The sequence below is a fragment of the Filicampus tigris genome, chromosome 10, assembly GCF_054856515.1.
Source record: "Filicampus tigris isolate MCC_2025a chromosome 10, RoL_Ftig_1.0, whole genome shotgun sequence".
NCBI classification, from domain to species: domain Eukaryota; kingdom Metazoa; phylum Chordata; class Actinopteri; order Syngnathiformes; family Syngnathidae; genus Filicampus; species Filicampus tigris.
In genome coordinates, this window is record NC_141226.1 from 17,939,976 (window position 1) to 17,954,020 (window position 14,045).

The window sequence follows — 14,045 nt, forward strand, 5'->3', positions numbered from 1 at the left end:
TCTACATCCCATGTTAGATTTCCACAGACAAAATGGCCTCGGATAACCAGGTCTATTCTATGGAGACTTCATTCTCTGTCCTATCCTCCCCAACCTGGGCAGAATCTTCCCACAGCTTGTCACGGGACTGCTGGCAGGATGAAGGGACTTGGAGGCATATGCGACTTTCCATCTGTTGCTCGCTCGCTGCGATCCAAAAACCCCTTCCTCGGTAGTCACTGGCCATCTGTTTCCAGCCCTACCCCACTGGCAGGAAACATGAGCACTTCCAACCGACATAGGATGATGATGCACACTTTGAAAAAAAAAGGGGGGGAATCAAAATTTTATTGAGCATCCTGGGGGTTACTCAATGTATGCAATTAAAACGAAGCTTCAAATTTGCTTCATGAACCAGTTGTTGTATTTTTTTACTCTTCTAGATGGCACTCTGTTCAACATTGGGCTGAAAGCACAATGACTTGGCATTTCAAATACTTTATTTAAAGCAACAGTGCCATTGAGAGGAGTCAACAAATACAACAGGTTCATGAAGCAAATTTGAAGCTTCATTTTCCCATCACTAGTTTATGCTATGTGATGTTGAGCTACACTACATGCAAACAGACCTCCAGATTTTCCAAGATATGTTATTCTATCTACTCAATAAAACACTGGCATTGAAACAGTTCTAAACTACTAAAAGTAAACATAAATCAAAGAGAATTATGTGTTGTGTATTTGTCTTATGAAAAGGCCGCCGTAATAATGCCATCCACATCAATGTCACAGTAATTTATAAACCTTTAAACAACTGATATTTGAAATCAAGCGGTACTAAAACATGCAGACAGAACATAAAACAATACTCACAAGAATAACGGCATATTCTTTATCCTCTGCGGAAAACAACTAATATTATTGCAGTAGAGATGCACCGATTAATCGACAATTAAAAGTCAAAATAATCTATATTTTTTATATTGATGAATCATTTAACATGCAAACCCCACAAAGTAGGGCCAAAACTGAAATTAGAACACAGAGACAACGGAGAGGCAGACGCACTAACTCCATGATCCACCATCCTGCCAATTAAAAATAACAACAAAACCAAAATTGAGTCATTGGATGATTTATTTAGTCAAATGCCACTTCTGACTGCACACGGTGGGAACACAAGCCACATCAGTATTTACTGTTTGGGAACCAAACTGAATTGTACTCTCGTTTGTGGTCTTTAATTTGGAAAATTGTCAAAGAATCTTTAATGTATCAAAGTGCTAAAGGAGCCCTCAATCATGCACAGTCGGAACAAGTAATGAAAAGAAGAAAAGACTACAGAGACTCTCAGTTGAATTAAAAACTTATAAAGCTAATACATGCGTCCATTAACACCGTTAGAATATGACTGAGAACAGACAAGCCACTACTATTTGCTCTTAAGAGTTGTACAATTTTTACCTACATTTAACTAGGAAGGGCTTGTGATCGGACTTGGTGATACAACTACTCTAAATCTTTCATAAGAAATAAGCCAAACAGCCCCACCCTGACCCCTCCACATTCAAAACACACACAAAAAAATATAAGCTGCCCGTCACTGCGAGAGAGAGCGTCTTTGTTCCACAGCACAATGGAGGACATTCTGCTGCAAAGGACAGGGTCACACATTGAATGTGGCAAAGCTTCAATGTGTGGAAAAGGCACTTCAGGGCCAAGCAGAGACCTATAGGCCCTCATTCCAAGGCTCTGTTTACAACTCATCTCCGCTGACCTGTGCTCAAGAGTCAATCCAGTGAGATAATGAATGAAACTATCCGAGCTAATCACACACCCGACTTTTTTGTCTTCTTGAGAATGTGGAGTATGTCAAGCCCGCCTATCTGGCATGCATCTGTCATGGGGGGGGGGAAATCTGTTTGACTCCTGAGAATACACGTGTGACGTAAATGTGAGATGTCAGGTGTGGTTTTTCGAGGATTAAACACTGCTGAAATTTGGGATGCGTTGGTTTGCGGATGTCTGAAAATGTCTCAAGAAAGAAGCTTGCAATTTATCAATCCCCATTTGGACGAGCCAAGACGGGTGCTTCATAAGGTGCTCGGATTAATCAGTGTTTCTTCACATCCAATAAAAGCGTGACAGTGGTGCTGCAGACCTCTGAGTCACATGAAACCCATTCATTAAAGATATTCCTGCTTTTAGTCACTGGATCAATGTCTTGTCAAATACTGAGCAGTAGAATGTCTATTTTATGAGTGTTGGTTTAGATTTCAACCAATATTACACAGCAGAATCTAAACTAGATTAGGACACGTCAAGCAAACCTACCGGTACATCGTTCATGGCTGAGGTCCAAACAAGTACTCTGCCTCCTTTTCTAAATTAACATTACAAAATTGCAACTTTATTCATTTAAAGTCTACTTCAATACAAACTCGAGGTCTAATCAAATATCAAGCACAAACACTTAGCATAGCAAGTAAAAATATTTGGCCAGTATTACACAATTACTCTTCGTCACTCAGGCTAGTACAGGCATACAATAAAAACACAACTGGCATATGTTAATATATTGGTCGACACGTAAACATTTTTTTAAGATTAACACACAAACAACCACACAAGTGGAATAACAAACTGGCCATTAATACTTCTTAGGGTAGGCTAATACTAAATCCCTCCTAAGAGCGGCATTAATTGTAGTTAATTGGGTTGTTTCTAAGAAAAAATAACATAAAATGTCAGCAGTACTAGTAAACAATGACAAATAGTTCAAATGATGAAGCAGTTACTTAGCTAACACGCAGTTAGCGAGCCCAACAATACATTAAATAACGTAGCCAATTGGCAACTTTCAGTAAGGCTAGTTCAGGCATAAAATCGAAAGACAGCTTTGTGTAATTGTTGATGTCCCTCTGATCAGCTAAATAACTACCTACATGAGACCGATAATATAGAACAATTAGCATTAGTAGTAGCCATCCAACCATCAAAAATATTAACAGTAATCAGGTATTAAGCAACTCCAACAAATGTTGCGTAATAGAATGGTATTCATCAGAGCATCCATGAAATAAAACTTGGCATGTGTAAATAATATTGCCTACTTCTAAAAAATATTTTAAATTTGACCTACCCACTAACTAGCACACAAAAACACAAACATTTAATGTTAATGCCTCTGACCATAAACACTTGGCTAATGCTAACTGCTGACTGAAAGTGGTAGTAATAGTAGTAGTTTTGTTTCTAAGACAATACATTTCTTTAAAATGTCAGTATTAAACATGAAAAATAAAAAAAAATGATGAAGCAGTTGTCGCTAAATGGAAAAAAAAAATTACTGTCGAAACCAACTGTGCCGTGCCTCAGTAACTGATTTACTAAAGGTGTATGCTTGCAAAAAAAGGCCGGAAACTTGATTGCTCAAACCCAGGATTGTATCTGCCAAACAGGCACAATAAACTGTGCAGACATTTTGTATGCCAGTCACTAGAGGAAGTCAGACCATATCATCTAGCAAAATAAAACTCCTTTTCATTCTGCACTCTTGCATCTGTGTCATTTCAGCGACTGTGACAACTGGTGGTGGCCTATCCTGCTGCAGTTTTTCGATTCATTCAATCACTTTAAACTTGATTTTGTGCTTGCAGTGCTCTCCTCAATTTAAATCGTGAAAACAATCAGTGTTGCCTAAAGCACAAAACCCTTTTTTACACCTGTTGGCAACAGTGCACGCAATACATTAAAGTGAGTGACCACGCAATTTAGAGGCCGCTATTTGGAATCTAGGTTAAATAAGGCCCAAAGTTACCACTATGCTTGTATAACACTAACTGAGATGCTTTATTTAAGACGAAAACATACTTCCAAGTCGGCACCACATCGGTGAGACGGCCAGCGGTGTCAACGGACCTTTCAAATAATCTAACAGTCACTAATCCATAAACACCACAGATATGCTTTTTCAAATCTAACTATGGTCATCATGAAAACTTTCTTTGCAATTTTCCTGACACAGATGGCCAGCAGTGACAAAAGTAAACTTGCCTTGTCAAATCAAATTTAAAAAACCCAAGACGAAACACACACAGACAAGCGTTTCCCCCCAGCTGCCTAGTGTAACTCAAACCTAAAAATGGGTTTTCACTGAAAACGTACCAAAAATGGATAGGTGTCGGGAACTGCTATAATGAACAACATTAGGGCCCCATAAATCTACAAAAATTTAAATAAACACACCTTTCAGTCAAGAGGGTCAGTGACCCACTCTGTAAATCCATTTTACTGTGTTATGTAAAATGATCACCAAAAGTATCAGCAATAATTCCCAAATATTTTATTCAAATATAGGGCGGTCCTCGTTTTATGCAAGTACCAAGTTAACATACGACATTTTGAGGTTACAAAGTGCCTGCACAACGAGCTAGTTCGTGCAGCGGCTTAAGAATACGTTATGCAGCACAAGAAGGCTGACATGGGTTTTGATACAAATACAGTAATTTTGGCTTTCCTACTACATTCGCTTTTATGTTCGGATTATGTTGCCGCCATAGCAACACAAGTAAGTCGTAAACCGTGCCCCCATACCCCCTTCATGTTGGTGTCATTAAAACACGGTTAACTCATGGTATATGTTGATGTTTTGACATTTCTCTTTCAGATTTCAGAAGTCAATCGTACGTTTTGCATTAATTGGTATTAGGAATTAAGTAAATTTGAAGCGGTTGTTGATTCTGTCTAAACTAGTATGCTGTCTAAAGAAGTACATTATAACATATCCAGTGCATGCTCCGGCACAACTCCTATGGGCAGTATTATTTTTATCAATACAGAACTGGCCTGGAAATGGTAGTTCAGAACATTCAAAGGAATGACACCAAAACAGTTAATCGATTAATCGATCATTAGGATTTGGTAAACTGTGTGGGAATTGATCTTAGATTAAATTGGCTCTCACTGGCAGAGGCGCTGTTGAGTCTGTCTCAATTGGTTTGCTGTCCGAAGACGTTCAATGTAACATCAACTATGGTAAGATGAGCTACGGCCACACTATGGCACAACTCCTGTGGGAAGTATCATTTGCTCAATAAAACATTGGCAAGGAAATAAGAGTTTAAAACATTCACAGGACAAGAAAAAAAACAAGTCATCGATTAATTGATAGTAGTGAATTTGGTCAATGCTGCCAATTTGAGTGCGCCACCTATGGGCTGTCTGACAGCTATGGAACCACAACACTGACCCAAAGGAGGAGTTAGGAATAATTAAAGAGATTCTCACATATGGTAAAAGTAAATAAGATTTCTCAATCGATTAATCAGTTGGAAATTTTTTCCATGAAGATACTCAAATGCCCATGCCCATTTCTCATTGCTTGCGACTCCCAGATAACACATCCTTCACATGATCTTGGGACCTGACTAAAAAGGAATTAGTAAACAACTTTAGTGTCATAAATTAGCCGAGCAAATTCTGAGGCATCATGATTTCAGCATAGAGCTCCGAAGTTAGAAGTCTTTTTTTTGCCTTCCCTATTTGCTCTGTGAGTACACAACATCCCACTGTGAAGACCTGTTAGTCATGTCTGACAATCTCAACTACCGCTCTGAGGCATCAGTGGGCATTCAGGTGACCGCCCCTTGCACCGACATAGGAAATCTGAATGCTGTTCGGAGATTCTAGCTTTGGAAAAACATAGCCATGGCTCAAGGTAGAGGAAGAACGCACTGGAGCGAATTCACTGAAAAACACAATGTGCTCCCAAGAAAGTTAAAAGTCAACTTTGGAGGCTGTAATTGCAGGAAAATCCTACATTGCTACCACACCATCCACATTTTCAAGAAATTCTTGATCTTAAATATTTGTGCTAGTCATGGAAACCGGTAAATGGGGGATCAGAACTAACCATAATATAACGCAGAAAATACAAAGATTACATTGAAAACAAAACTTAATTCCCCCAAACCGTTATTTGGGGAGTAACATTACACAAGAAATCATGTTAAACTGCAGTTTAAAACAAAACAAAAAGCACTATTATGGAGGAATGTGTGTGCGAACAATAGCATGAATGAATTACAGTTTTGACAAAGAGTAACTGTCTGCTAAAAGTCAGGTTTTAATTATGGGTCTCACAATTTGATATCAATATCGCAAAAAAAACGGCTATCGGATTATATTGGGACTGCATCCTAAACTCCAATATAAGTAGTCCATTCCAGATTCTGCTGTAATTTGTATTTGCTCGCTTTATTGAGGTTATTAGTCAGGGTACTCCAATTTATTTTTTTAATTTATTTTATTCAATTGTACTGTGATAGGCTCCATGGGGTTCCCCGCAATTTTTCCTCATACCTACTACAGCTGACTATTGTTCCCTGAATAATATCACTAGGTCCACATTATAACAAAAGACAAAACAAAAAACACATTTCTTTTAATCAGTAGCAAGTAATTAGGCGCAGGGGCCGAGGGAAGTTTGACCACATTCACTATATTTTAACGATCTGTGCCCACTATTAAATGTCACAGAAGACTGCCGTTTTCTCTACTAACTGAGCTCTGCGGTCAATGTCTACTTAAGGTTAAATGTATTGCGAATGAAAGGTGTTATATAAGCAATGGATGAAAGCATCCTGGCCGGTGATGTGCCTTCCACGCCAGCGACTTCAAAGAAAAATCCACATTTGTGCTGCATCATCAAGGCTACATCACAAAGATGCACATCAGCAAGTCGATTGGCCTGCTTAGTGGAATATTAATAGAATTGATTGAGCAGATCACAAAAAATGTTCGTCAGACTCTGAATCTCCTGCAATTAGTTGCATCTAATATTCAATGTCCAGTCAAGTTGCAAGTTTTGATTTTGAGCAGTGAAACACCAACAATTTTTTGCCGACTAGTGGTGCGCGATACACGCGGTGTATGGGGTAGACGGCATAAATTTGCCCTACATTATACACTGAACCGACAACTCGTGATAACACTTGATGACATCATCATATCTGCCTCTGTGTGAAAGAGGCTTTAAGCAACGCCTGACCACAATGCTGGAGGAGCTGCCAATCCTACATGCGCTTCCGTTGAATAGTCACACATCAGCCATACTTTGGATGCTCAGGAACTACTTGGGGCATGCTAAGGGCTAAGCTAACCAGCGCCATACAAGCTACGAGCTGTGGTCTGTTCGGCAGTGCGGCTAAACATTATCCTTTGTTTTGTTTTTTTTTTACTTTCAGTTTTGATTCATGCAATATGATGTCATTTATTCATTTAAGTACATTTTTTTGTCAAGTATGTTACCCAACGTGCATTCATGACAAAGTTGTTTTTGAACTCTTGCTCCCAGCGATGCAGATTAGACTTTTGGCCACTTACGCAAGCAACTTTGATTAGCTGCGAAAGCACTGAATCATCTTGGACCACTTAGTACTCCCACACTGTAATTTAGCGCTGCCATTTTGCCCACTTCCCGACCTGGTCATTCTTGCGTATTATGCTGAATTATGATATGAGCTTGTGTAATTTGCGAGAGCTTTGTCACGTACAAGGAAAAAAGAGAGAGAGTGAGGACATTACATCGTCGGCACTGCCATTTGGAAATGCAACAAGCATGCAGAATACTAATACTGACTATGAAGGGGGGGGGGCATACTGCATTGCCAAATGAATTGAAGGTCTTATTGACAAACAAAACTGCAGGGAGACCTTAGTAAGACAGGAATTCATTTTGTAAAGGCTGCAATTTCTATTCACTCTTTCTTCTGTGTTTGCAACTAAATGCATGATCCACTGGTTGGTTCCTTAGCAACAGACTCTGAAATGATGCGAGACTGAAGGGGAAAAGAGATTTGGTGCAGTTCTTGTGCAGGTGAAGGCAAGTCAGGCGCTTTTTGCCGCTCATCAAAAGCTCTCGGGGTTACGGTGCCCATCTCATTTAGATATGGGAAAAAAAAAATTATGCAACGCTAATGTGGATTGCACAAAACTACCTGTTAATCCTGTTGGCGTACGCCTCTATGAATGGTGAGGAATATCAATTAAGTATTTTCTGCAGATGGGCGACGGAGGTGAGGAAGTAAGTGGTTGAAGTCACCCTTCGACCATTGCAAATGTGATCAAATTGAATATGTCTATAAATTGCTGTTTAAAGGGTGGATTTAGAATCCCCTATCCACCTGTTGTTGCTACAAACATGTGCATTGTGCTTCTACTCCCAATAGATATCTTCAGTGTGTAACAGTGACGTAATTCAACAACGTTATTGGCTGCGGAGTTAAAATATGCAGCACTTGAGTCATGAAGCAATAGTTTTTGTTCTTATTTTTTTTATCATGAGTACCATTTGCTTCAAGCCAAAAGAGCAGCAGTAGTCCAGACAAAAATAAATCCAGTGTAGCCGCATGTCTATGAAACGCTATTTTACGTACTGGTCTGGGGATTGTTAAAGCATTACAAAGATGTCGTTACTACATTTCCACAAATAGCGGAAAAATAAGCTTGTATGTTACAATTCGTGCTGAGTAAATTGGAGTTCAAACCAACAAAAAAGGACTATAATGGAGAAATGCAGCAAAAACAGCAAGAACCCAGGCAGACTGCACTAAACTATGCATGGACACGCAACATCGTGGAATGCCTATTTGTCGGTCAACTGGAATACTGATGGCTGAAAAATACAGTGCCCTCACAAAACACAATCTTGAATACTGTGACAAGAGGTAAGACTCCACACGTGTGGTTAGCCACACTTCTGAGAGGCTGCTTGGGTGCTGCACTTTTTGGTTAGCAACAGAGTTCACGAGGGCTCAGCACATCCGTGTATGAAAAAGCATCTATGAACTCAGATATTTTCAGTTTCTAACCATTTTCAAAAGGGACGCAACTATTTGAAGAGGTTTACTTTGCTTAAGTGGATGATGCACATGATGATTAGGCATATATGAAATATAACAGCTAGCAATAACCTTACTGTTATTAAAAGGTCTAACACGGATGCGCTGGGGTACGCTGTGGAACCATCGCCTGCCAATCACAAGGCGAATGCCCTACCAAGATAAAGTAAATGTCAAGTCAGCTGTTTCCTTAAAGACGCACAAAGTGATTGTTGCCAGCGTTTAACATATCCCATGAGTCTTTGCTATCGGCATGCTGTCTTGTCAGTAGCTCACAGTCTTAATTCAACTCAAACAAAATAGCAAAGCTATGCAACTTTTCCACAATTCCACTGTAAACCATTGCATATGTCTTTGTATTTTCCGATTTCACAAAAGGGTTACCAAAACTTAAAGCAGGACCCAAAATTCTTCAAGATATTTGATTGAGAATCACCCAGGCACAATATTTCTCTGTTGGAGTACATTTATGATTATGTGCATTGCACCGTATGTCCAAATTATGGCAGTATTTATGGTAGTTTAGACTAGTTTAGTCATTTTACCTCCCTGTTCTGTACTGTACTATACTCATGCTAAGTAGTTATAATAGTTTGGGATTTTTCATTTTAGTTAGTTTTTCATTTCCATTCTTTTTTTTATTCAGCTAGTTTTACTTCGTTTTTAGAGCAGGTTGGTTCATTTTTATTCGCTGCCATGGAGGTGATGATTAGTGACTTATAGGGAGCTTTTCCACACGGTGTTTAGTCACACTAGCTAGCCAGCAGCAGCTATGGAGTTTTCATTTTAGTTTATAATAGTTTAAGTATTAGTTTTATGTTTTTTTAAATATATAGTGTATTTGTCAAGTGCAAGACATAAACGCAAACCACTAAGTAGTTTGTCATAAAGTTCAATTCTCACATGACTGCTAAGGCTCCGCTGCCTTAACCTTCTTACAAGTGCAAGAGCGAGGGTTGACAATGTAAGTTTCACAATACCGTGTCAAGAACGTGATGGTGTACTTCGCGTGGGAGTTCATCGTGAGCGAAGAATATAGCTGAATGCATTGTTTACGTTTTTATAATCCGCCCCCGGCCAACAGCTTTCCGGTTGGATTTTTCTAACCATGAGAAATGGTGACTACCGCCGCCGATGGTATGGAAGGGTATTACATCTCACACATGCGCAGAAAGTACTTTAATGTCTGTCGTTGCGGTGTATTCCTCTAGCGTGACGTGCCGACAGCCGGCCGGATGCCACAGGGGGTAAGCGTCTGTCACTGTTGGCCAGCGTCTTTTTGGTCTATCTAGGCCTTTAGACCTCTATCTCCTCGTTGTTTCTGTGTAAAATTTTAGTCATCCATGTCATGGTAATCCTTAAAAGTTCACGGTTTAGCAAGAGGATTGCTCACTCAACTCACAAAAGAAAAAGGGTATGTCCAAAAACACGACAGTGCGCCCATTTTGAATTTAGTTTCGTAACAGCCAACCTTTCTGGATTTTTTTTTTACTTGGTTTGCCACACAATTAATTACATAGAAACTTTTTGGCATTTTTAGAAGGGGACATATGATGGGAATGTGACATTTTAATTGCTTGCTATACAAATGGCTTGGTCTCTGGAGTCCCTGCCCACCCATCAAGTGAGTGTCAAATTACACAACCAAGTCAATGTTTTGTGAGCTGTCTATTTCCGAAAATGTTCTATGAGTGAGCTGCCTCCGTGACTGAGAAGCAAATCTATGCTTTTACGGTCTCCGCTCAGGGTACCTGCTTCCACAAGATCACCTGGTCACAACTCCCAGGCTAATTCCCTTGTCGTCGTGGTAACGTAGGGCTGGGGTGAGCAGCGTATAGACACACACACACACCTAATAATCAAGACAAATTGAGTATTCCAATGAAAGTGAATAAAGGCCTGATTATTGTCTCTGAAAGATCAGCCTGAGTGAGTTTACCGTGGTGTGCAGTGTATTAAGGAGGATTTTTATTTCTAGTTGCTCAGAAAATTTAGGGTCCAACAATCGTAAATGTTCAACCTGTTTAATTGACATTTTTACATTTATGATTGCCGGCATCTAGTTGGGGGGAGGAAACTTATGATTATTGGTGGAGATATTGGTGTGTGAGTGGTTTAATTTTGGTCAGAGCCTAACACAAATGATACACTTCCTGTAATATACATTCACAGTGATCACCCGTCAATGCACAGCAACAGCAGACAGTGGGGGGAAAAAACTAGATAAATCAAGAGAAACCGTCTAAGTCATCCCAGTGACATTAAAATTCGCTCCATTATGGTTTGCTGTCTGCTACTCCCCGAGTTAGGCCTCTCAGTGTGTAAGCACACCATTAGTTTCACGTGATATACACTTTTTCACATGGCAGCCAGCTTTTCTGACAAGCTTTCAAATCAGAGACAAAGTGTGGATGGATGGATGTCACACTGTGCAGAAGATACCGGTACTCGAATTCAAACAGCAGGGGTGTATTTTACAGGCTGATTTATATGGTCAGCGATTTGTCTCCAAATTATTCACGCAAATACATACATGATTTTCACCTGTTTTACAGATCCACAAATATATTTGCAAATTTCACGTGCTTTCCTCATCCGGAAATATATTGGTGAATTCCACATATATTGTTTTAAGTTGTGTGTGCATTTATCATGAATTATCATTATTTGTAAATATTCAATTATGCTTGTGTAGTGTTGAATGTGCGACAAACGTCACGCAGTTTCAAGATATTCTCACACATCCGTTCCAAAGGTTCAGCGTTGAAAGGCTATCCCTCCTCCATCCGCTAGGAGGCAGTGGTGCTTCCCCCATTGAAGTGGATGAGCAATCCCCTGCTTTTGCCTTTAAAATTTTGAAATTGAAAAAGTGGAAACGATCCTTTATTTGATCTTCTATTGCATGTTTATTTAAAACAAGTTGGGAAACAAAACACAAATGGAATTTGTTTCCCTCAAGCTTATTTTGCCTTGACATGAAGGATGTTTTCCTGTCGCTGCTATCTCTTCTACATCACTGCAACAGCCGACAAAGAAAAGAAGAAGAACGTCTTCCATGTGAAGGCAAAACAAGCTCGAGGGAAACCTATTACGGTCGTATTTTGTTTCCCGACTTGTGTTAAATAAACACATAAGAGAAGCCAGGGTAAAAACTCGTTTTCTGGCTTTCAATTTCCAATTTTTTAAAGGAAAAAAGTTGGCCCATTCCTACGTTCCCGTTGAATGGAGACAGCAACATGGCGTCCTAGCGGACGGAGGAGGGATGAACTTTCCACACATGTGAATATCTTGAAATGGCGTGTCATGTTTGTCTCAAAAATAAACGTACGTGCCTGCTGATTCAAAAATGTACATTCAACACTTCACAAGGAGAACTGAATATTTAAAAATGATAAGTCATGATCAATGCATATAGAGCATTAAAAACATGTGAAAATCGCAAACAGTGTATATTTGTTATTCTGCAAACACATGTGAAAATCGCAAATATATTTGTGGATCTGAAAATGGTTTGTCTCTGTGTGCCCTGCGATTGGCTGGCAACCAATTCGGGATGTCCCCCGCCTACTGCCCGAAGACAGCTCGGATAGGCTCCAGCATACCCGCGACCCTTGTGAGGATAAGCGGTATAGTTAATGGATGAATGGATGGATGGATCTGAAAAATGTGAAAATCGCAAATATATTTGTGGATCTGAAAAATGTGAAAATCGCAGATGTATATTTGTGCGAATAATTTTGAGACAAATCTGTCCCCATAGATTTAAACAGCAATCGCGAGTGCAGTTTTTCTATTTAAATGGGGTTGTTGCAGAACACGAGGAGCGCAAGGAATCCTCTCACTACAACCTCAAAAGTGTTATTGTTGACATTGTTGACTCACAGTGCAGTGAGTCTCAGCAGGTGTAACTGTGGAAAAGTGTCCTACTTAATTTAATTGGTTGAAATTATTTATTTACTGTAATTAATACAAATTATGTCTTTGTTCATCTACCTATGCCAGTGACATAGTGAAAGGCAGAATAATTAAATGCTCATCAACTGGATAAGATACAACATTATCATGCACATCTACCTTTTGTGACATTTTTGTTTAGTAGTTTGTCATGAGATTTGTTTCCAATGTATGTGTGCCTTGACTCAATAAAGATTGTTGGGTTGGGTTGTTGCCTCACTTGAATGAATGAGGCTATAATCCACCTCCACCCCCCAGAAGTGAAAGGAGCACACTAACCTTCAATGGAGATCACATGCTCCCGGATTTGATTCTGCAGGGCCAGGTCGTCAATGCGCTCAATCAGGTCGTAGATGGCGTAGATGTTCGGGTGGACCGACTCGAACCGGTGGATCTCCGCCCGGATGGCAGCTGAGTTGGACAACACGAACTGCGAGCCGGCCGACCCTGACTGCGCCGCTTGGCCGGACACCGTACCCGAGCCGAACTGGCCGGCACCGGAGCTAGCGGACGAGCCGGATCCGAACTGCGACGGGATGGACTGGGGAACCGGCGCCGGGACGGTTCCCGGGGTGGACATGGCTGGCTGGGACTGCGGCGAGATACCGGACACAGGGACGCTAGATTGGAAATTCATCTTTTTGCGTGTGTGTGTCGAACTGAGACTTTGTTGAGTGTTTGTTGTTGTTAGCAAGGTAGCAACACAAACGTGCCCACCAGAATATGCTGCTCACGAACAAAAGAAGTCCGCGCGAATTGTGCTGTGCTGCTGCTGCTGCTGCTGCTGCTGCGGCTGCTGCTGCTGTTGGCAACGGTCGCGTCACAAGCATCAATAGTTGCTCGCCGATTGCAACAAAACGCCACTCTTCTTGCTCATATTCAAACTTGGCCGTGGTGCATATTCCCCTCTTCGTCTTCTCTAGCCCCCGCGTTGTCTTTCCCAAACAATGCCGCGTACCACTTTGGACCGACGGCTCCTCGGCGAGCTACACCGGGCTGGCTGGCTGGCTCGGGCCGACTCGGGAGACAATGGGCTCGGTTTGTACACGGCGGCGCCCCGGTCCGCTGCCTTCAATGGTCGCCTTCAATTGGGAAGCTAATGTTGAGTCGTCCTCCTCTGGCCAAACTAGTGCTGCTGCTCCCTCCTCCGCATGCTCAAACGTCAGCCATCACGTAATTGTACTTGAGATGGGGGAGGGTGTGATTGGA

General features: G+C 40.8%; 1 protein-coding gene across 1 annotated transcript in view; it reads right to left on the reverse strand.

Moving 5' to 3' along the window:
* Nucleotides 1-14,045, reverse strand: part of LOC147141114 (uncharacterized) — a 34,996-nt gene extending 20,951 nt beyond the window's left edge. Inside the window, exon 1 of the mRNA XM_086042352.1 lies at nucleotides 13,116-14,045. Within this exon, the coding sequence (XP_085898478.1) occupies nucleotides 13,116-13,473 (358 nt within the window). The 5' untranslated portion in view covers nucleotides 13,474-14,045. The remainder of the gene's footprint in view (nucleotides 1-13,115) is intronic.